At 48.9% G+C, this 22,816-nt stretch overlaps 1 protein-coding gene across 15 annotated transcripts in view; it reads left to right on the top strand.

The window, feature by feature from the left end:
• The window catches only part of MECOM (MDS1 and EVI1 complex locus), a 643,214-nt gene that overhangs the window by 57,218 nt on the left and 563,180 nt on the right, over positions 1–22,816 (top strand). For 13 of the 15 annotated variants that reach the window (XM_084874098.1, XM_084874094.1, XM_084874092.1 and 10 more), the window contains exon 1: positions 9,190–9,550. The exons of 1 other annotated variant lie outside the window; for it this stretch is intronic. In XM_084874098.1, the coding sequence (XP_084730224.1) occupies positions 9,514–9,550 (37 nt within the window). In that variant the 5' untranslated portion in view covers positions 9,190–9,513. Of the gene's footprint in view, positions 1–9,183; positions 9,551–22,816 lie in introns of those variants that run through there. One more of the 15 variants, XM_084874096.1, reaches the window with a different exon arrangement.

Here is a 22,816-nt window from a genome sequence, read left to right as displayed (position 1 = left end):
AACCAGCTAGGGCTCAAATTGCAACGTCCCCATCACACCTCTGCCACTGCCACTGCTGGCAGCTCAAGCCGCAGCCAGCCCTAGTTACCTGAGTCTCAGGTGGCTCTGGGTGCTAGGCAGCCACCATCCTAGGCTTGCCTGCACCTCAGGCTGGCCCTGGGCGGCTGGAGGTCTGAGAGGACTGGGGGACTCTGGAGGCAGGCACGCTGGCGGGGCTGAGGGGACTGGGCACTTCCATCTTGTGGCTATGGGTGCAGCCATCTTTGAGAGTGGAGCAGTCAATTAGCATATTCCCTACTTATTAGATCCCTATCTTTGTGATGGTGTGAGGATCAACTAGCATAATCCCTCTTTATTAGATAGGAGATGGTGCCCCAAAAATATATACACACACACTTTGTTTTCTGTTTTTAAACTTCCTTTAAAAAAAACATCTTTATTGCTGAAAGTATTATAGATATCTCCTTTGTTTGTTTCAGTATTTTTTGTTTTTTTTCCACTGACCCCCTCCACTTCGTACCCTTCCTCCTGGACCTTCACCACTCTATTGTCTGTGTCCATGAGTTATGCATACATGCATATAAGTTCCCAGGTTAAAATAAGTAAAAGGCAGTGTTTATTAAAATACCATTGATTTTCAAAATTGAGCTATCAGCTATTAAAGTGTGTATTCATTATATATATATATAATGATATATATAATGATATAATATATATATATATATATATATATATATATATATATATATGTATATATATATATTAAAGGCCTCAGGCTTCAGTCTTTTGAATGAACAGTCTGTTGAGTAAGGGAAAAAGTATATACAATGGGAGTGGAAAGGGCAGTGTCTATGGCCCCTCATTACCACCCACTCCACATACAATATAAGCCTTTTCATTATGCCCAATTATAGAATGTTAGAACTTGGAGCTCTGAATAGTTTTGTTTATTAAATTTCTACTAATGTAGCAGGCACCACTTATGAAGCATTTTGTACATATTATCTGTAATCTTCACAACAATTCTTCAAGATATACATAATCATTTTCATCCTACAGAGGAGAAAATGGGGGCTCAGAGACATTCAGTAACTTGCCTAAGGTTACACAGCTGGTAAAAGGCAGGACTGGAATTTGAACTCCAAAGGTCTGACTCTTAAGGTCTTTCAATTCCATCTTGCTGTCCTAGAGTTTAGCTCATGTAGAAAGGTCCTAAAATCTGAACACTGCCCTCTTTTCCTCGGTCTGGCAATCATGGCTTCCAAAAGAGTTACAGGACCTTCCGTGGTATGTGTCCTTTTTGCAGAACCTGAAAAGGGCTCACTTAATTTTTAGTTTACAAAAGCTAGCCTTGAACTCCTGCGGACACCAACTGTCAGTTACAGACCCCTTAGACTGCTGACAGTCTCCAGGCTTCAGGCCCAACTCCCTGAGTCACAAAATTAGAATATGCAGATGTCAAATAGTCCCCCCTGAGTCCCAGACTAAGAACCCCTTCCCTATAGAATTCTACAGAGGAGAGAACTAGGCCCTACCCTTCCATGAAAAGAGCTTTACATGTGACTGTGTTCCAGATCCAGAATGTCTGGTGTGTAATGAATTTAGAACCGTTCAGAGAGAGACAACAACCAACATAGTAGGTGCCCAGTGATATAAAGCATTGTGCTAGCCTGGGAGAGGGAAAAGGAGGGATGAGAAAAAAAGGTAACTTCAGCTTTACAGCTCACAAAGCATGTTATTTATTTATTAATTGTGTTAATCCTCATCCAAGGATATGTTTATTGATTTTAGAGAGAGGGGAGGAGGTAAAGAGAGAGAGAGAGAGAGAAACATTGGTGATGTGAGAAACATCCATCTGTTGCCTCCAGTATGTGCCCTGACTTGGGATTGAACCTGCAACCTGTGTATGTGTTCAGACCGGGATTTGAACTGGAAGCATGTTGGTGTACAGGCCAGTGCTCCAACCAGCTGAGTCCCACCAGCCAGGGCCAACAAGCATTTTTAATGCATTAATCACATGGGGGAAGGAATGACTATGCCACAATGGAAAAACAAAGCTTAGAGGAGATAAGGTGTGGTTTCTTTCAAGAAGCCTTCAGTTGAGAGGGGAAGGAAGATGTAGAAACAAGGAAGTCCAATGTAAGGAGGGAAAAATAAGTGTCATAGACTTGACAGCAAAATATTGGGGGCGGGGAACAGTGTGTGTGTGTGTGTGTGTTGGGGGGTGGTGGTGGTGATGGGGGTTGTCAATCAGACCAGGATCCAGGAAGGCCTCCATGGTGGCTTTGGCCTCTGTGTTGGGCAGTCAGGGGAAGAACTGGAAAGAGTTTCTGCTAGGGGCCAGAGGAGGCGCAGCTTTTCAATGGATAGGTTCATGGACTCCACCCTCTCCTGTGACCAAGGAAGAAAGCAGGATTTGAAATGAGGTTCAATCAGGGAGGTATCCTGATCTAAGACAGAACAAAGAAAATCTGGCCAGGCATAGTCTAAAAAATTTAAATTTATTTATTGGAGAGAGAGAGAGAGAGAGAGAGAGAGAGAGAGAGAGAGAGAGAGAGAGAGCGCTGTTGTTTCACTTATGCATTCATTGGTTGGTTGTTGCATGTGCCCAACAGGATGGCCGTTGAAACAATGCTCTAACCAAGTGAGCTACCGGGCCAGGGCGCCAGGCATATGCGAGAGCAGTGCCTCTTCAATTTTAATGTTCAAGCATCACCTATTAACATGCCAATTTTGATTTAGTCCGTCTGGGCTGGGACTTGAGATTCTGTATTTCTAACGAAGCGCTGGCAATGCTTGATGTTGCTGGTCTGCCAGCCACACTTGGAGGAGCCCCCGCTTTACCTGTGAGCGTGTTAGAAATACAGAGCCCGCATTTGAAACAAGAGCTCTGCTGTGTGTGTGGGAGGGTGTGTGTGTGTGTGTGTGTGTGTGTGGTGTTCACATGCACATTTAGCTTTGAGAAGCACTCTTCTTTTTTGAATGTATTTGTTGCGCAGCAGGGACCCACGGAGGTCCACACTGCTCAGGGCATCGCCCATCAGCAGTCTGTCTGGTTTCTCTCCGGAGCTCCTGTTCCTGGCAGAGAGATTTTTGCGCCCCGTGAAAGCTGTACCTCCGAGATCCCTAAGCCAGTAGCACAACTCCGGGAGTTGATCGCCTCGTAATCTTCCTCGCTGGGTTCCTTCCCGCCCCAGCCCGCGCTTCCCCGGGGCGCTCCAGCTGTTTCCCACCCCCGCGCCCAGGCGGCTACTGTGCACAGCTGGAGCCTGTGCGGCGGCGGGAGCGCCGGCGGCTGCGGCGGCGGGAGCGGCCAGGCGGGGGCGCCGCAGACCAGGCTGTGCGGGGAGGACGCCTTCCCGAGGCGGGAGAGGGCCGGCCGGAGCGGCGGGGCCGCGGGCAGGCAGGCAGGCAGGCGCGAGCTCCGCGTCCGGTGCCAAGCAGCGCGGCCCGGCGCGGCCCCACATTCCCACTCGGCGGGGGCGGCGGCCCGCTACCTGGGAGGCGGCGCGCATCACCCGACCTGCGTCTCCTAAACCCGCGGTGACATGGTTTCCAGCCTCCGGGGCCCGTCATCGGCCCGAACTTGTCCCTAAAGGAACTGCTGATTACAATCCCCGAGCTGGGCCAGGGCCTCGGGGAGCCTAGATTTTTTTTTTTTTTTTTTAGTCGACTATTTAATATAATTATCATGATGATTAAAAGCCAGCTCTCTCTCTCTCCCCTCACCCGCCCCCTTCCCATATATACACTTAGGAGGTTGGGCGGTGGGGGTGTGTCGAACGACCAGAGGGTGGGAAACAGGGTTGTAAAAACCTAACGATTTGCTAAGAGATCCGGGGCCCCGAAACGCAATTTTAGAAAGCAGGGAGTTTTGCACCAGGGAGGAGAGAAGACAAGTGGGCAGAAAACACGCGGCCGCCAACCCCTAGCCTCGTCCCCCCCCTCCGGCCCCCGCCGCGCGTGCTCGCCGGAGCAGCCTGGTCCCCGGGCGCCTCTCCCTCCCGGGCCGCGCGCGGCGCAGGCAGCGCGGGGATTTCGCAGGAAGAGGAGGCCGGCGGCCTGGGTACCGCGGACCCCGCAGGGGCACCCGCGCCGCCAGCGCCCCCTGCGGCGGGCGACGCTCCTTCCCCCTCCCCGCGCCTCGCCGCGGGCCGGCCGGCCCCAGCCCCGCGCAGCCTCCTCGCCCGGGTTTGCAGCGCGAATGTCCCCGCGGGTTTCCCTTTCCGAGCAAAGCGCGTTTTGTAAAGTGAACCCCTCCACGCAGCCACCTCCGCTGCTTGCGGGGATGTGGGCACTTCCCCTCTGCGTAGGCGCATGTGTGTGTGTGTTTTTTTCCCGGGAATGTCAGACTACACGGACAGTCTTCACATGTAGGAAAAGCCTACGTGTCTGTCTAGACTCTAGAGGCTTATCGGGTTTGTCCAAACTTCGTGCGTGTGTGTGCGTGTGTGCGTGTGTGTGTGTGTGTGTGTAGGTGCGTGTGTGTGCGCGCTCCTGTCTGCACCCTCCTCTCGCCCGCCCAGCCCCGCCCGCGCAGGGCGAAGTAGTCCTATATAGCGATGATAAATATCCCTGTTGATCACTTGATTGATTACCTCCCTGAAAGGTCACGCGGGCTCGCAGTAATTTCCTTTTGCCTAAGGCTCCCTTTTCACTTTTACTCCGGCGCGACAGCTCCGAGTACACGGGGATCTTTGAGTTTGTATTTTAACCCCTCCGTGCAACCCCTCCCGAAAACAATGCAGACAAGAAAAAAAAAAAAATCGAATAAAATCAACTCGAGACCTTTTAGCTCCCTCGCAGCCGCCCTCCCCAATCTCGCCCCTTTCTTTCCTTTGGCCCCTGCCCCCCTTCCTAGCTCCGGCTCCCTCTCCCCAACTCAAATGTATTCTGGACACTATTTAATAGATGAGGGGGTCTTGCAAGTAAATGCAGGCGTCCCTTGGGTCTGCATTTCATGTCTGTGGCGCTCTCTCTTTCTCTCCCGCGGACTAAAAATTCGGATTTAAACCACTAGACAAGCTATTAATTTAGCTAGACTACCCAGGGTCCTGAACCCAATTAATTTCTAATAATTATAGCCCAAGGGGGCTAGATAGATCTCACTGCCTCTTTCTTTTATTGCCACTCCACGCCACCGGGGTCAGCGTATAATAATAAAGTGTATATTTTGAAAGCGATCTGAGAACAGTGAGTTATTGCAATGAATGAAAATTGTTTCCATTTTGGCTAATTGAGCCGGTGGCCGAAAGCTAGAGCTCTGAGACTAAATAAAGAGGACTGTTTCATTTCAACATGAAGAAAAACCCCTGCCTCACTCTGGTCACCCAGCGAGAGAGAGTTTTAATTTCTTAACAGCCAACCTGAAACCCAGCGTTGGGTAAACAGCACTAATAATTGCATTACAATGATTAAATCAATCTTTGCCGGTAGCCGGGAGAATATAGGTTTGCGATTGAATAGCAAGATGTAAAAGTTCACTGCACAAAGACAATAGGCCGAGAAATACCTCCATCAAAGAATTCAAACTTTCTTCCAAAGACACTGTGGGGTTGGTCCAATTATAATACAAGGAAAGGGAAATTTCCTGTTGCGTGCAAACCGTCCTGAGAAGTTGGTTCTCTGTCGCTGGCAGCCTTCGTTCCAGACACGCAGTTGGGGAAGGGGTGAACGTGTACTCCTCTCATCTTCAAAGACTCATCTCCCTTCCAACTCCCACCTCCATCTCCCTGCTCTTGCCCAACAATAACAATCCCTTCACAAAAACCAGAAAGCAAGAAAAAAAAAAAGATGACAGTCATAAAACAAGCAAAATCCACCCAGCTCCTAAGCTCACCCACTTTCTAAGGGGCAGTGCTTCCCGGGTGCCCGCTTCCGTGGAAGGAAAGGCAATTAGACGCTAGGACCCGAGCTGCTGCCCCTCCAGGAAACGAATTTCGGGAGGAGAGGGGAAGGCGGGCTGTGGGGGGCGGGCGGCTCAGCCAGACTTGTTGGAGGCCTCTTGTTCTCTTGGGCCGGCGACAGCTTAGACGCCTGGTCGTCGGAGGCTGGCTGGCTGGCTGTCGGGAACCCCAGGGGCCAGCTGAAGGGAAAGTCACCTGCTTGGGTCTCACGGCTGAGACCGGGGACAGGTGGAACTGACGGGGTCCGGGCACCTGGGAGAGTGGGGACCCGCCGGGGTTGGCACGCGGGGGCCGCCGCGCTGCAGAGGCGAGCGCGGTCCACAGCTGCCGGGCATTTGCTCCATCAGGTTAAACACACTTGAACTAGCAACTGAGCTCTTGTATTAACCCTCGCTTAGGGGAGAAAGCAAAGGATAAAGAAAGAGAACGAGAGAGAGAGAGAGAGAGAGAGAGAGAGAGAGAGAGAGAGAGAGAGAGAGAGAGAGAGAAAAGAAACCCAGCTTTTCAGCTTGGAAATAAGAGTGATCGGAGGGCGAATATTTTATTTAACAACAAGAAGAAGAATGCCTTGTCTTCTCACAATGGCTTGGCCCGAGGGCTCGGAGAAGTTGGTGTTTATTTTTTCAGTGAGAAGAGGCTGGATTCACTCTGGTCCGGAAACTCTCTCGCACAGACCAGGCAAAAGACCCGAGGTGACCGCCACGCCAGGGGCTTTAGGAACCTGGGCGGGCAAGGAGGGTGCACCGGCTGCGCCCCACTCCCTGCACCCCAGCCTAACCTCCCTGCCCTCCAGAAAAGTTTAAAATACCGGGATTTTTCCATGTGGGGACGCAGAGGTACTTCGCTTTAGCCTTTCACAGCCCACCGGGGCCCTTTCTTAGCCCCCACCCCACGCCTGGCCTGTCACGTGGTTTATAATTCCTCAGCAGAAGCAACTACTGCAGCTTCGCATGTGGGCTCTGTATTGACTCTTGGGTTTGGTTCCATGGCACCTTCGTTTCCTAGAAAATGCCCAGGATCTCCTCTTCTTAACCCCCTTTTCTGCAAGGGAACCTAGATAAAAACTCCCCGGGGGGATGAAATGAAAGGCATTAACGAGAGCAGTGGCCAGGGGGAGGTTGGTAGTGCCTTCTTTTTTAATGTTTTATTTTTAAAGCTCCCCAGGTGAGAAAGTGAAATGTAATGTGCCCCGCCAGGTTCTCCTCCGGTCCAGGGCACGCTTCGGTTTCTAAGTGGACTCCACCTCCTCTCCTGGGAGCCAAGGCCCTCCAGGGTCTGTCAGCGGGGAGGGGCCTGCTCCTCCCGCCGGACCCCTCTGTCCGCTGGCCTGGGTGAGGGTCCCCAGAGAGTCCCTTCCGCTGCCCAGAAGCAGTTTCTACCAACTTGTTACCGATTCGCTTAAGTGTGCTTCTCTCCCTAGAGATTATCCTCCCTATCATCGGATCTCATCCTCTCCCCCCCCCCCCTCCCCAATTTCTCCTTTTCCCCTAAGGACACTCACTGGTCAGAGGGCAGATACTCCTGATCTAAACTGAGAGGGGTCAGCACATGCGCAGAATGTTCGAGTGGCTGGTGCTGTTGCACCCACGATGTACCTGTAAGCACAGGGGGACAGGGACTGTAGGAGGGCTAGGTGTGTGTGTGTGTGTGTGTTTGTGTGTGTGTGTGGGAACCCCACCTGCCTCTTTAGTGCAGAAGGCATGACAGAGCTCTCCTGTGCCTGTGTGTGGACACCAGGAACATCTCCCGGGGAAGCTGTTTCACTCCTGCTTTGTGCCATTCCTTCCTCTTCCCTTCCTCGAATTCAAATTCCAATATCACTCTGTGTCCCTTGGGACCTGTACCTTGGTTCTCCAGGGATCTGTATCTTACAGCCAAACGCCCCCGGAGTTACACAGCTCTGGAGAAAGAGAAATGGTGGGCTTCTCCTCGCTCTGGCACACCCTTTGAATTTTGGTTTTCTTGAAGAAAGTTATCTGTGAGCTAAGGATGGATGCCCTTTGGGGTGGAACCTTGCTGTTTGCTCATGTGTAACCCCAGTGCTAGTTTTGACAATAAATAACAAACAGGTACAACTGGGCATTCTCAATGATCTCCCCTTCCCCTCCCCTGACTTTGCCAGACTCACGACCAGGACCTGTTTTTTTTTTTCCCCTTTTCTTTTCCCGTTTCTTTAACGTGAACATCAAGGATGTATTGTTGTAGTACAGAGACAGAAAAGATTGTAATTTTCTTTTACGGTGTCTGGCTGGATTTGCAACAGATATTAATGGGGGACATAAATAGCTCATGGAAGGCACCGAACAAAACTGTTTAAAGCAAGGAGGCTGTACCAAGAGAAAAAAAATCTATACGTAGCTGGAATGGAGTCTACCTTGAACATTTCTGCTACCCACTTCCTTGGCAAATCCTGTAATAAAAGCAAATTTCAACAATGTATTTTTTTTTTTTGATGGTGGGAGATAGATTTCCCCACCTCCTTCTTCTCACGACCCCGGAGGTCGTGGGTTTAAAGCGAATAAGTGAAAATGGCAGGCAGGCTGAGCTGCAGCGTGAGGCGCGGGGGCAGCGGCGAGGGAGGCCGGAAGGTGACAGCCGACCTCGGGAAGGCAGGAGGTCTTGGCTATCAAATGCCCGGAGCCTGCCCGGACCCGGGATTCAAAGGCGAAAATTACTACTTGGTGGGGAAATAGGCCACTAAAAATGGTCTGAGGGTGACGACCAGCGTTGCCATTATACCCCAAACCGAGAAGAAACAGTTATTTATTCTGCGTTCCACTCTGAAAGCAGAAGCCGCAATAGCTCCCGTAGCGGGAGCGGCGGCGGCAGCATCTGATTTCCCGAAGTTCAGGATGAATCGCACTTTCTCCCGGATCGTTGTTCTTCGAGAGCCCAAGTCCTGCGAGCTCCATAGCATAGGAAAGATTCAAAAAGTCCTCCTCCTCCACCACCCCGCCTTCTGGGTATGGACCGTATAGAAAATATCCCGCAATTTATGGTGGGAAAAAAACAGGAATAATCATGATAGAGGATTATCGGTCATTCCCAACGCGAAATCAATACTCTGCCCGAGTCTTTTCATTCCTTTCTTGGGGGTGGTGGTGGTGGGGGAGAGGGAGGGTTGCAGGGGCGAAGTGTCTGCTCCCCTCCGGCTCCCCGCGCTCGCTCCCCGCCCCCCGCCGCCCTCCCCGCGGCTCCCTTTCCCCGCCTCCTCGGCGATTGCCATCTGACAAGATCTCCAAATCAAAGTGATAAATCGCTCCAAACTTTTTTTGGCGGCGCTGAGATGTTGGAGGGGCGTCTAGCGCGCATGTGCGAAGGTGTCCAAACTGACAATGCAGGAGAGATAGCGAGTGTGGATTGAGAGGAAGGGAGAGAGGGAGGGAGAGAGTGAAAGAGGGAAAGACCGAGTGTGTGTGTATGTGTGTGTGTGTGTGTGTGTAAGAGAGAGAGAGAGAGTGTGTGTGTGTATGTGTGAGAGAGAGAGAGAGAGAGAGAGAGAGAGAGTGAGAGAGAAGAGGGAGGGAGAGGGAGAGCAAAAGAAGGAAAAGATCCAAGAAAAAAAAAACCCCAACCACACACCAGCGGCTGCAGGACTGGGCGCAGCATGAGATCCAAAGGCAGGGCAAGGAAACTGGCCACAAGTAGGTGCAATATCCCTTTTCTATTGGCTTTTCCCCCTCCTCTGCCATCTTGCATATCTGTCTCCAGCGCTCCGGGCGTGAGCGCGGGGCTGCCGCCCGCCCGCCCGCCCGCCCGCTCCGGGGCCCCGGGCGGTGGAGGAGGCGGGCGCGGCGCAGCCTCAGCAACCTGCCGGCCCGGCCTCCGCGCCCGCCCGCGCCCGCGCCCGCGCTCCTGGCTTGGGCGCCAGAGGAGCCCGGCAGCCCTCCGGCCCGCGCACGGACCAGCTGTGGCAACCCCGGGGTGGGGGTGGGGGTGGGGGCCGCCGAGACCGGGGTGGGAGGGAGGAGAGTGCGCGAGAGCGAGCGGGAAGGGGTGGAGGGAGAAGAGATGAGCGAGTCTCCCCCTCCCCTTCCCCCAGGCGGAGGAGAGTTGCCTCTGGCCAACCAGCTAGTCCCGGGTGTGGGAGGGGGAGCGCGGGGGGGGGTGGGGGTGGAGATGGGGGGAGTAGGGAAGGGAGCATTTTTTGGTCCTGGGTCTGTGTCTGGGGTGTGGGTGGGTGGCGGGCTCCGGGGGAGCCGGGCGGCGGCGGCGGAGTTGGGAAAAGTTGCGCGGCGGCCGCGGGAAGTTGCGCGGCTGCGGTAGTGGGCGCTGTGCGCTCGGCGGTGCTGTGCTCGGCGGCGCGGAGGGAGGACGGGGTGGGGAGCGGGGGAGCCGGGGGAGGGGGCTGCCGTCGCGGGGTGTGTGTGGGCGCCCGGGCGGAGGAGCGGTACCCGCTCCGCCGAGCCGAGCCGCGGGCAGGTGGGGAGGAGGAGAGGCCCCGCGGGCGCGCGGGGAGCGGGGAGCGGAGGGCGCCGGGCCAGCGGGGCGGCCGCCGGGGAGAAGGGGGCGCGCTCCGCGGCCCCGGAGCTCTGCGCTGGCGGGGCGCCGAGTGACCCCCAGGGGGCGGGCTGCCGGGGCCTGGGGGCCGCGGAGGAGGCGCGGCGGAGCCTCCCGCGCTCCTGGAGGCAGCCGGGCTCCCGGCTCGCCCGCCCTCCCCGGCGCCCCCTGCCTGCCCGGCGTGGAGCGGCCTGGGGCGCGCGGGGCGAGGGCCACCGGGTTCCGAGCGGGGGCGGCGGGACCCCCTCCCCCCTCCCACGCTTCTGGCAAAAGTGTTGGGTGACTTTGTCTGGCTTTGCCCGAGGAGCCCACGCCGTCTCTTATGGCACGAGCGTCAGCCGGGATGTAGGCGTCGGGACGGGGCTTGTTTTAATGTTTCTACCTCGAGCCTAAGCCTATAAGGGGACCTGGCGGTTTCAAGACCCGGAGCGATCCGGAGCGGCCCCAAGCGCTCCTCCGAGCGGTGTCGGCACGTGGAGCAGCCTCGGGAGAGGACAGGCCGCCGTTGGCTTTCCCACTCGCAGGAAACAGAACTCGAATTGTTCCCCCTGTAGCCTAGGAAGAGCAGAGGTGGGGAGGGGGTGGGATGCTTCTCCCCAGGGAAACCCCTCGTCTCTCCCTCCCCCCCTCCCCCCCGTCCCTTGCATATTAAAACCAAGCAAGTCCCCAAACCCCGCAGCCTCCGGCGCCCCCGCAGCAGCCGCGCGAAAGGAAGCCTCGGGCTCCGGCTCCGGCGCGGCCGGCGGGGTGTCCGCGGCGGCGCGAGCGCGCGGTCCCGCCCGGGGAGATGCTGTCACCGCGGGCGCCGGTCCGGTGCTCCATCCAGTCCTCCCCCAAGCATCCCCTCACTCCCCAGAGCCGTCCCTTCCGCCCTGGTCGCAGGGATCGACCTAAAACACGAGGCGGTGCGGCCCAGCAGCCCATGTGTGTGCTTCTCTTTGGGATAGTGTTCCTTCCACTTAGCTGCGACCGTGTCCGAGCGCGCCGGTGCCGCCCCTGCTTTTCCTGTTTGCTTTTACACGAGGCCGATGTCTTTATTTTTTTCATGGGAGCAGGGGTAAATGTACATAGGCTTGCTTGCAGGCCTGGGGACTTCCGTTGCGACTAAAGGTTAGAAGTGTGTGTGTGTGATTTGGGGGGGAGGGATAATGCGGGAGGAGAGGGGCGGGCGGGGAGGGGGGAGAGTCTGTTCCAACCAAGTGTAGGTTGTGAAATGAAAGCCCAAGGCTTCGCGCGCCTGCCTCATGCCGGGTACCCGCTGAAGTGAAAGCAGAACGCAAAACCCTTCGAATTTTTTGAGCAACTTTTTTTTTCTCAACCGTTCTAATTGCCAGGCTGTATGCCGTCCTATTAAAAAATATCCCCGCACGCACAGACCAACGCAACATCCGGAAAACAAGCCTCTTCTCCGGTCTGGGGGATAGTTGTCATCCATCCAGGGGGGAGGCAGGGCCGTTTATTGTGTGTCTGAGGGCCTCCCAGGATGCGGCTGCCGATGCCGCTTTCTGCGAACTAGCTGGGAACTGGACAAACTTTTCTTGCTAAGCCCCAGGTTCCAGCTGTTGTCGCCACAGCTGCCTTTCGCAGACAGAAGCGCTGCTTTATGCAACTCGGTCCCAATCTGGGCAATAAAGGAAACCATATTAAAACGATGCAATTTTTAAAATTTTTTATTTTGGTGTGTTACGAAGCGCTAGTCACTTCCCTCCCCCGCGTCATGCGTGTGTCTCCGAGCACATGGTGGTGACCCCTGCCGTGCAACCCTACGAAAACTCTGCCGCTCTGTCTGCACCCGTTTCTTTTCTCTTTCCCGGGTAGGAAGAGGCTGGGTGACCAGCACACTTTAAAAAGCAAACCCACCACGCTCGTTGTGGAGGGGAAATGAACATTGCAGTGGAAGCGAATCACCCAGAAACAGTTTTTTCTCCATTGCTTCTTATTCTTTTTGTCTTTGGTGAGTTTCCTCGGTGGGCCAAGTCCTGTCCAGGCTTCCATCCAGGATCCCATGAACCTACCCCAGGGACCCAGAATGAATACACAATCCGTTTTCCCATTTTTTACATGGCCTTTAAAAAATACAATAGGTTAAACTTGTAAATTCGTTGCAATCGTTGGGGAGGAATAAGCCGTTTAATAAAAAAAATAAAAATAAAAGAAGGGAAAAGCAAGAAGATGGACACGTGTAGTGCCTCAAGCCCTGGGCTTTCATTCTCATCTGCAAGAAAAGGAAAATAAGAGCCAAGCCCAGGATGGCAGTTCCGGGCGTCTCCCGGCGTTTTCTTGGACAGTGAGGATGGCACCCGTGCTAGAAACGCCAGTTGCATCTGTTTTTCTTCTGATGATGGGAGAGAAGTGAGGCTGGGTCTGCCTAGCTTGTCCAGAGCTCGAAACAGTGAAGGAACCCCCACCCCATTTCCCTAAAGGGATACCCGCAGGGTTTCAGTTACAGCCATGAACGCCATCTCCCTGAGCTACCAGCACCTCAGAAGTCTCGTAAAGGCGCCGAAGGTGACAGGGGCACTTGTTACGTGCACACTTGATCTCTGTTTAAAAAGAGGTTTGTGAGGTAGGTAAGGTAGATGACGGCTGTGTGAGCAGTCCCATACCTGAGAGAAGAAAAGGAAAGGCTCACCCAGCTTCCAGCCTGCAATGCCTACCTACGTAGGTTTCCCTTCATTCAGAACAAGACAAAACAAACAACAACCAAACAACCGAAAGCCAGCCCTGCAGCTGAGAACACAGAGCTTTGTTAAAAAACCCATCTTAGCTGCTCTCTCCATCCTGCTTTTGAGGAGGAGAAACCCTGGCCTGACGGAGGCAGCAGGCAGCGGCCCCTTCGAGGAAGGCGGCTGCCTTGCCATCACCTGACCATTACCTTGGCTTAGGGCTTCTTTATTGCCTTTGGCACTGGGCGTGCAGTCTTTCTGCAGCATTTCGATGTTTCGCCAAAAAAAGAAAAAAAAAAAAACCTGCGTGTAAGGGAAGGTTAATAACGCTTTCCATTCCATTCCCCCTCATCCTCAGCCCCGTGGAAGGGGACGGTTCGTTAGCAGCAGAGGCAGGCAGGGTGGAAAGAAAAGCTCCTTTTTCCAGGTTTCTATTTGTGGGGGCTGCAGTGTCTTGGAGATGGGGTGCGTGCCCTAGAGTGTGCCTTTTGGGGGGGGGGGAGGGATAGCTTGGCTCTCCGGGCTTTCTGAGCAGAGGCCGCTCCCCGCCACCCAGGCCTCCTCTGCCGACCACATTCAACACGTCGGTGGCTTATCAAATAGAACTGAACACGCCATCTCACAGGGCACTTTTTGCTTCCTTCTTCTCTTGGTAAGAGTCGAAGGTGGTAACTCTATCAGCAGTTTCCCTTTAAACATCTGTCGTTTGGAATTTATTTTATTTCAGTTTGGCAAGTTGGGGCCAGGTAATCCGAGGCTGCAGAGGAGGCTGCAGATGTGGCCTGATGCGGGAAGGCCACAGCTGGGGACACCTGGCTCCCTTGTCCCGGGGCAAGGAGAGGGCAAGGAGGGCAAGAGAGCGCCCGCCCTGCTCAGGCCCGCTGTCCCCGCGCCCCCTCCTCTTTGTCACTGCTGGAAGCCGGGCCCCTGAAGTGGAGAAACGTGACTTGTCACCTCCTGGCCAAGGGCTCTTACTCTGTTCCCCAGGTACTCGGTGCCTGGCAGAGCCCTGTCCCCAAGAGCTGGGCACACCCTCCCCGCCCTCATCTCAAAGCCGCCTGGTTCCAAGGAAGTGGGTCCTGGTGGGGGGTGGCAGTAGAACTGGGGTGGGGGGGGGGCGGTGCCTAGGGGGGCAGAGCCTCCTCCAGCTGCCCACCTCCTGGCTCCCAAGCTGGGGCCAGAACTCTTCCTCCCTCTCCACTCTCAGAGGTGCTGCGTGCCTGGCAAGCTGCTTCCCTCGGAGCGGTTTGCATGGACGGTGTACACACACAGATACACACTCACACACACTCACACATCCAGGGTTCAGAAACCCACTCCAGGGAGGAGGGTGGGCACACCTCATGGCTTCACTGTCCCCAGCAGGACAGCCCTCCTGCCTCTCCCCCCCCCCCTAGTCTTGTTTGGCAAGGGGTGAGAGGCTGGGGAAGAGATGGAGAGACAGCCACACTAGGAGGATGTCAGGCACATTTTCCCAGGGTGGCGGTGAACCCATCCTCGGCTCGAAGCCGCCTGTTCTAGGCGCTTTCTAAAAAGGTCTGTGGGGTCTGCTTTTCTTTTCCGCTGGCCTGCCTTGTATGAGCCATTAGTTCCCTCCCCACGCCATTTGCTACGGTCTTCTTTCTAAAATTAGATCCTTCAAACCCCCCCCCCCCCTTCCCACTCTTCTGGCCTTCGGAATTTACCAGGGAATTCTCAAGGAAATTGGCTGTGTAGTGAGAACAAGTGTGAGGAAGAGGATACAAAGAGATAAACGGCACAGAAAACAAGAGAGGGAGCAAGGAAGAGACACCCCGTGCTTCTCTGAGATCCCCGGCTCGCACACAGAATTTCCCCCCTCGGTAAATGAAAAAAGTTATAATCCTTGTTAATTACCTTTGCTTACATGCCATACAAGAAACTTCAGAGTTGTTTCTACATAAGGAAGAAACTGTTTACAAAACTCTTTCAAAAGTGTGACATATTGCTCTAGTTCAGCACTAAAAAGCTAAACACACTTGCCCTCCTTTGAAGTGCCCTGGCTAGGGCAGCTTATTTGAGTGCGGTTCAGATATTGCTGTGGGTATAACTAATGGCCTCTACCTATTTAGCTCAAGTGGGAGGAGAGAAAGGCCTGAATTCCTTGTCCAATGGGTCCCTCTGGAGACTGAGTTCTGGCTCCTGGCCAGTTCTGTACAATGTCAACATTGAATATTTGAATTCCCAGACTCTCTTTAACAAGTTTCTAAATAAATAAACTCATTGTGTGTCTGTGTTTAAAATTATTTCACCTTTTCATAAAAGCTACAGCATCTTATTACATTGGCCTTGCAAGTTGATTTTAAAAAAAATAAATAAACAAACAAACAGAGCTTAAAGCATTTTAGCAGGCAAACCTTTACAATCTGTGTGCTTTGCAAAAACACTCTCTCCTGCGACTGGGTTGGTGCTATTTAGAGGGATCTTGGGCTGGTCTGTGTGATGGGAGAGCGAGTTATAATAAAAACCAAGCTAAATTCAGAAAGCCAGTGAAATATTAATCACATCTAAAGGGAGGCCTGATTGTGTAACTGCGGTGCTTTAGGTCATGTGACAGTTTTGCCTGCTATGTCCTACAGGGGACAGAGAGCTTCACTGATGTGTCTTAAAGGGATAGCTATAGACTCCCCGAGTCCGTAGGTATTGGCACATGGAGCCTTCTGTCCAGATTGAGTTTTGTTTCGGGCATTTTTTTTTTTTTTCTTTATCTGTGCCTGTCTTTGTAAGTTGGAAGGGGTAGCTACACAGATGTTATTCTCATATTTCAGTTTGGTTTTGAAAAGGACCACATGAATCCTGTTTTTACTAATCTCTCAGCATTTGAACATCCACGGCATTTTAATGCAGATAGGAACATACTTGTTCTAAGAAGTACACACAATTTTTTTTTTTAAAGGCCAGTTCTAGTCCTCTTGAAAGTGTGGACCCCATCTGGAGTTGTTAGGAAAGAAAGTGGAATTCACTCTAATTTATGTGAATAAAGTACAACATTATTAAAAAGAATGGGATTTGAAAGGGTACATAGCAAAACCCATAATGTTTAGCTGGTAATGCGGAGAGCTCAAAGCCAAGAAGAAAAAAAAATACCACCAACCCATGCAAACCCTAAAATAGATTACAATGACCTCAGCCATTTTCATTTTCAAAAATAATAGCCATGATTAAAATGGGGGAGTGTTTTACTTGGAACCATACTCTTCTGCATTATTATAAAAGCTGTTTTGTGGTTAAAAAACTGTTTCATTATAGAAAAAAAGCAATTGAATTTTTAATCAAATTCCTTGCTCTTCAAAAGCTTTCATTCTTGAATTACTTCTTATTTTGATTTTAATTATTATTCTTATTCATTAGCAAACTTTTTTTTTTTTGGCTTGTATATTAGCCAAATCCTTGACTACCAACGTTTATTACAATGATAAAGGAGAGATTTGATTTGGAAAAGAGATTTTACTAATTCCCTTAGCAGACACCTGCTTAGGGGTCACTAACTATAGAACCTAAACTCTTAACCTGTTCAAGAACAAGCCTAAAGGAATTAATTTTGTATGCTGGGGTTGTTCAGGTTATGGCATTTATGCAAGCCCTTGTACATACCACTGTTCTTGGTCTGCTCTGAGGGTTAAACAGGGTAAATGTATGCAAAGTATTTCAGACACAAGTGAACCCCCAATACATTTTAGTTACTTATCTTCTGATAAGTTAGTTTTTAGGCACTTATCTTCTGATCAGTTAGTTTTTCTGTAGAGAAATCTTTTAGACATTATTATTCTTCCTATATTGTTTTTACCCAGTTCATTTTTAGAAGTATTTGCATGCATAGAGTAGGCATTTTGCATGTCTTCCCAATGAATCATGCCCTCAAGATAAAGGGAAGCCATATCTAAAATTTGGGCTCATAAAAACAGTCTATACCAAGCCAAACTAGGCAATACATTTGTTCTGCAAACTTGAGAATCTTGGGGTGAGTGGGCACTGTATATATAAAGTGATTGAGATTTCAACTTTGCTCCACAGATTTTGACACTGTAGGCACACAGCCTGAGGTTAGTCGTGCATACTCTCCAGTTGTCATTAGATCATGATCCATTGTGTATGGGAATTTTACTTTTAATGGAATGAGTTTTGTAAGTCACTTCATTACCCTGGCTGAGTTGCTTTTCTCTAAAAGAGGGAATTGAACTGAAGTAGAGCTTGTAAACTCAAAAGCTTACAGGAACTGGCAGGTACAATGTATGATTAGGCAAGGGGGGTATAAGCACTAAACTCTTATTTTTCTTAAAAAAAATCTTTTAAAAAACTGTTTTTATTGATTTCAGAGAAAGGAAGGGAGAGAGAGAGAGAGAGAGAGAGAGAGAGAGAGAGAGAGAGAGAGAGAGAGAGAGAGAGAGAGAGAGAGAAACACCAGTGATGAGAGAGAATCATTGACTGGTGCCTCCTGTATGCCCTCTCCTGGGATCATTGACTGGCGCCTCCTGCACGCCCCCTACTGGGATCGAGCCCACAACCTGGGCATCTGACCTGACCCAGAATCTAACAGTGACATCCTGGTTCATGGGTCCATGCTCAACCACTGAGTCACACTGGCTGGTCTAAACTCTTATTTTTATTTAAAATTTTGTCATCCAGCCTTTGTATTCCAGAACAAGAGGGAGTAGTGGGAATTGGCAGACTGTGAGTTCAAGACTTCTCTTAAATTCACAGCTGCTTCTCAGGCCGGGTGCTCTGCTACCATTTGGGCAAGAGGGGCCAGGGCTGCTGGGTCTTCCACTTTTTATCTGGATTGTTCTGTGCATTTTTTCTACTTTAAAATGTTGGTGCAATTTAAAAGACAACAATGACAACACACAACATTCTGCAGGCCTAACCGAACACCTCTGTCTGTCATGTATAGTTCTTGGACCCTGGGTTTGAACTGCCTAGATTAGATGATATCCAAGCGTCCTTTAAAGTCCCAACATTTTACTATAGCCACAAGCCTTCCTGGATATTACCTTGTATTTTTAAGATCTATATCTTCCTCCTCGACCTCAAAGTTTGTGTGTGCGTGTGCATGTGTGTGTGTGTGTTTTGATAGGTGGAAGTACTTATTACAGAATCTGATAGCTAGCCATTTAGCTGGAAAAAAAAAAGTCTTTCACGGCCATGTTTTGTCTTTCTTTCCTTCCATGCCGCTTCATCATTAATTGGTTTAAGAAAATAAACTGAAACACTCACTCCCCCGTCACATAGCCACTGGACACCATTCTTTCTTATTTGTTATTCAACCCCATTCTTTGATTTGTGGGCTGGGGGTTGGGCAGTAAATCATTAGGAGACAGTTTTCTGTGGTTTTCCACAGTGGGAGAAGAAGTCGTTTGGCTACTGTGGGTATAACAGAGGGAGAGTCCGTCCCTACCCCCTAGGAGGGTCCAAATGTCGTGTCCTGTACATCTGTAACTGAAGAACTTCACTGATTTTTAAGACATAAATCTAAGATGGAGGAAGCAGTTTTTAAGGGATACATCCATTAATTGACAAAAATGACTTTCCTTGCAACAGGGTTATATATGTTCAGGGAACATTTGAATATAAACCTACATTGTTCTGTTTCCTATCATGAGTTTTATTTCTAGCAGAAATGGTAGGTGAATAACAGGAAAAATTAAGTCCTGAGGATTTAAAGGGCAGGGTATGGTGATGGAATACCAATACAATGCACACTTCCAATAAAGTTTAAAATCAGAGCTTTGTAATATCTAAATCAGTACTATAGTCAAGGGACTGGTCAATAAATACTTGTTACTGTTGCTTAACATTGTTGGAAAAATCATCAGATCATTCAATGCTTATAGAGATTTAGAGTAGTGATGAGCCATGCTTATAAGGGTTATCAATGGGTTATCAGACAGATAGCTTGCAATTTTTATACCTGATGTTGAAGCCCAAATTCCTTAGCTTGGTCTTTGAGGGCCTCCTACTCTTGAATTAGAAAAGTGGTGATTCTGAGCCCAGGTTATGAGTTGAATTTGCTTGGGTTTGAATCCTGGCTCCACCAATTACTAGCTGGGTGAAAGGAATACAAGCCACTTAATCTTTCTGTGTCTCAGTTTTCTTACTACCGTGTTTCCCCGAAAATAAGACGTCCTCCGAAAATAAGACCTAGTTACAGGTTTCCTTCTGAGTGAAATATAAGACATCCCCCGAAAATAAGGCCCCTCCCCCCCCCCAGGCTAAACATGAGAGATTTGGTCCATTGATTCTGAAAGAAATGGAGTCACAAGAAATTCACCAGGAAATTCAGGAATTGGATTGTTATGATGATTTCCAGAAGATGATGACATGAATGTCATTGAATAAATCAGTAAATTCTTGATACTGTAGGATTCACAGTTTGTCTGGTTTGTGTTGACAACTACTGTACTACTGTACCGTATACAGGTAATAAATTTCCTTTATTTTCATTTAACAATAAATATGTACAGTATTCTTCTTCATGGAAAAATAAGACATCCCCTGAAAATAAGACCTAGCGCATCTTTGGGAGCAAAAATTAATATAAGACACTGTCTTATTTTCGGGGAAACAGGGTAATAGACTAAAGATACTTTATGTGAGCATTTGATAAACTAGTGTCTTAAATATAGTAAGAGTTGAATGCATGCCCATTATTTTGTTTCTGTCTTTCAACTTTTGGCCACAATATTGTCATAGTCTGTAGATATACCCATCCTGTTCTTTGACCATCAACATCTAACTCCTTTAAGATGTAGTTGAAACCATTCCTTTTTCATGGGGTTCATTCTCATTACTCCTGAAGTCATGGTTTCTTTGTCTTTTCATTTCAATAGCGTGGAATAATTTTTACCTACCATCATTTTGGATTTTATTGTAAGTTCCTTGAATATCTATCTATCTATCTATCTATCTATCTATCTATCTAATTTTTCTAGCTAAACTGTAAAACTCCCAGAGAGCCCAGTTTTATATAGTGCCTGGTTCTATGCTTTGCATATGGCAGTTACCAGTACAATTAGGTGGTGGTGGTTATCGATGGGCTTAAGTGGATTACCTGGACCCTTTCAATTCCTCTGCCTATAAAACCTGTGATGTCAGGTAATGTCAGCACAAGAACTCTGAGATACCTGACACTTTCATTGCATACGAAATCCACAACTGGCCTATTTTGATAGTGATAAACCACCGGGGAAACACATTTGGGAAGTAGAGTATTATTCCTAATTTCACCAGTAATGTTCCTCATTTTTCCAGTACAAACATAACCCATGGCTTCTCCCTTAAATTATAAATTGTTATTGATCTACACTTGATCTTAAGGTTTATGAAACTGGGACCTGATTCTGCAGACTATCTGTGGAGTTGAGGTAGAGACGGTGGAACAGTTGGTGCACTCATGCAATTCCTAGGAGTTTGGGATTAGTCAGCTTCACAAAAGTCATGAGAAGCCAATATTTACATAACTTTTAAGCCCATGTTAGGCCATATTAATATATCATAGCCACAATAATTTTGCTGTATATTTTAATGTACATGATAATGAAAGGCTATTTTAAACAATTTAAGGCTGGCAGATAACGATGCTGCATTGAATCTTGTTTCATTGGTTAAATGAGCTCTACTTACATAACGGGGACATCCTAACTCAAATGCAACTATGACTTCTTCCTCCCCTCACTTCCCCACACCCCATTTCTTACTCCATAACCCCCACTCTAGCCCACCTCACCTATTTCATAAGTTTCTTACCATTTTGGAGAAAACACAAAATATTTGTGCCTTGGACAACTGTTCTCAAGCCCTGAACGGGTTTCATTGCCCATTAAGAGTTTTCTTTCCCCACATTGACCAGCCTGGGGGACCTTTTATCCTGCTCTTAAGGCACTGGGAACCTATTTACATGGGGGGCAGACAAACATCCACAGCTTTTATACTTTGGTGTTGATTATAGACTTTGCCTTTGGCAGATACCATGAAATTAAGAAGTAATAAAATGTTTCATGACAAAACAGTAACAAAAATGAATGGGAGGATGGAACAACTCTCTTGGTTTGTGACCTTCTTTTGGGTCTCAGACACCTGCAAGAATCTGATGAAAAATAGGGACCCCCTGTCCAAGAAATGCAAGTATACATAAACATTTTCATGCAGTTTCAGTGGTTCCTGGACTGAATTCCAGCATTGATATTATAGGCATTCACACGTGCGCTCAGCCTTGATTCACTCTCATATATTATTTATATAATGTCTTATAGTCTTTATCAGTCTTTTTCATTATCTTAGAAACATGATTTTTTTTCCTCATTACAAAATGTATACACACTTGTTCTAACAATATAAAGACTACAAGAATTATCACATGGAAAACAAAAGTTCTTTGCAGTCCATTCTCTTTCTTTTGTCGCACACTGCCTGCAGATGATCACTATTCATCGTTTAATTAAAGTCCTGCAGATTTCCCCTATGCACCTATTATTTAAAAATATATTTTTATTGATTTCAGAGATGGAAAGCGAGAGAGAGATAGAAATATTAATGATGAGAGAGAATCGTTGATTGGCTGCTACTGCACTAGCCTGCAACCTGGGCATGGGCCCTGTCCAGGACTCTAGCTGTGAGCTCCTGGTTTGTGGGTTGATGCTCAACCATTGAGCCACACAGGCCAGGCCCCATGCATCTATTAGCACAGACATATATATATTGTAGCTTTATATCACTTCTCAACTACTTGCTATTTTCTTTTTTAAAAAGTTAAGAATATACCTCAGACTACCCCTGCCCCAGTCAGTACAAAACAATCTTACCCATTTTTTTTTTTTTTTTTTAAACAGGCAGTAAGTTTTCCATTGTTTGGAAAACACATTTTATTGAAGCATCCCCTATGCATGACATTTGGGTCCTTTCCAGTTTTCAGAACAGAACAGACGGAGAAATTCCCCAAACCAGGACGCTAAAGGAAAATGAAAGTGAAGTGTACAATTAAAGGAAGCTCATAGTTCAGGGTGAAGTGTGCTGGCCTCTGAGCAGCGGGCACAGCAGGGCTTGGGGAAGGTCATAGAGGGTTGCCTCACCCTGTCAGGACAGATCAGATTTCCAAGCATCTTCCCCCCTGGAAGACCGAGGGTTGAAATCCAGAGCTTAGGTACATCTGTGTAAGATCCACTGTGATGTATCTGTGGTCTTTCAAGCTTACGGGATTGTTCTGGCCTTCGTATTTATGCCCCATTTTCATTTTCTCCTGCTGCTCAGAACAGGCAGTCGCTGAAATCAATCCATATAGCTCTAACTAGATCAGGAGAAGGAAGTTGTCAGGGATTCAAGTTTCCAGTTTGTTTTTTAATTGTGATTTGTTTGCATGGTACCTTCTCATCACACTCCTCAATCCTCTATATACACCTTAAAACAACTGATGTGACTAGATAAATGCAGACGATTTCCTGAACCAATCTAACATTTCTGATGTTTTTATTTTTGAAGAAATTACCCACAGTAATTTCTAACCTATGAATTGGAAATACCATCTTTATAGGAAAATGTTTTTCCCTGGGTAACCAGGCTATGGGAAAATTTTTATAATGGAAACTATCTTGTACTTTTTAACTATAGCATCAAAAAAAAATATGACAGTATAATGTTACATGCTAAAGCCCATCAGATGCAAAAATTCCAGTTTTTGATTATAAGTTATAAACCAGGATAGAAGAACTTCTGAAAAGTGGTTTTCTTTGGCAA

The sequence above is a fragment of the Pipistrellus hanaki genome (genome assembly GCF_964339955.1).
Source record: "Pipistrellus hanaki genome assembly, chromosome: 2".
NCBI classification, from domain to species: Eukaryota; Metazoa; Chordata; class Mammalia; order Chiroptera; family Vespertilionidae; genus Pipistrellus; species Pipistrellus hanaki.
Note: the sequence above shows the minus strand (reverse complement) of the source record. Positions and strands in the feature narration are given on the sequence as shown.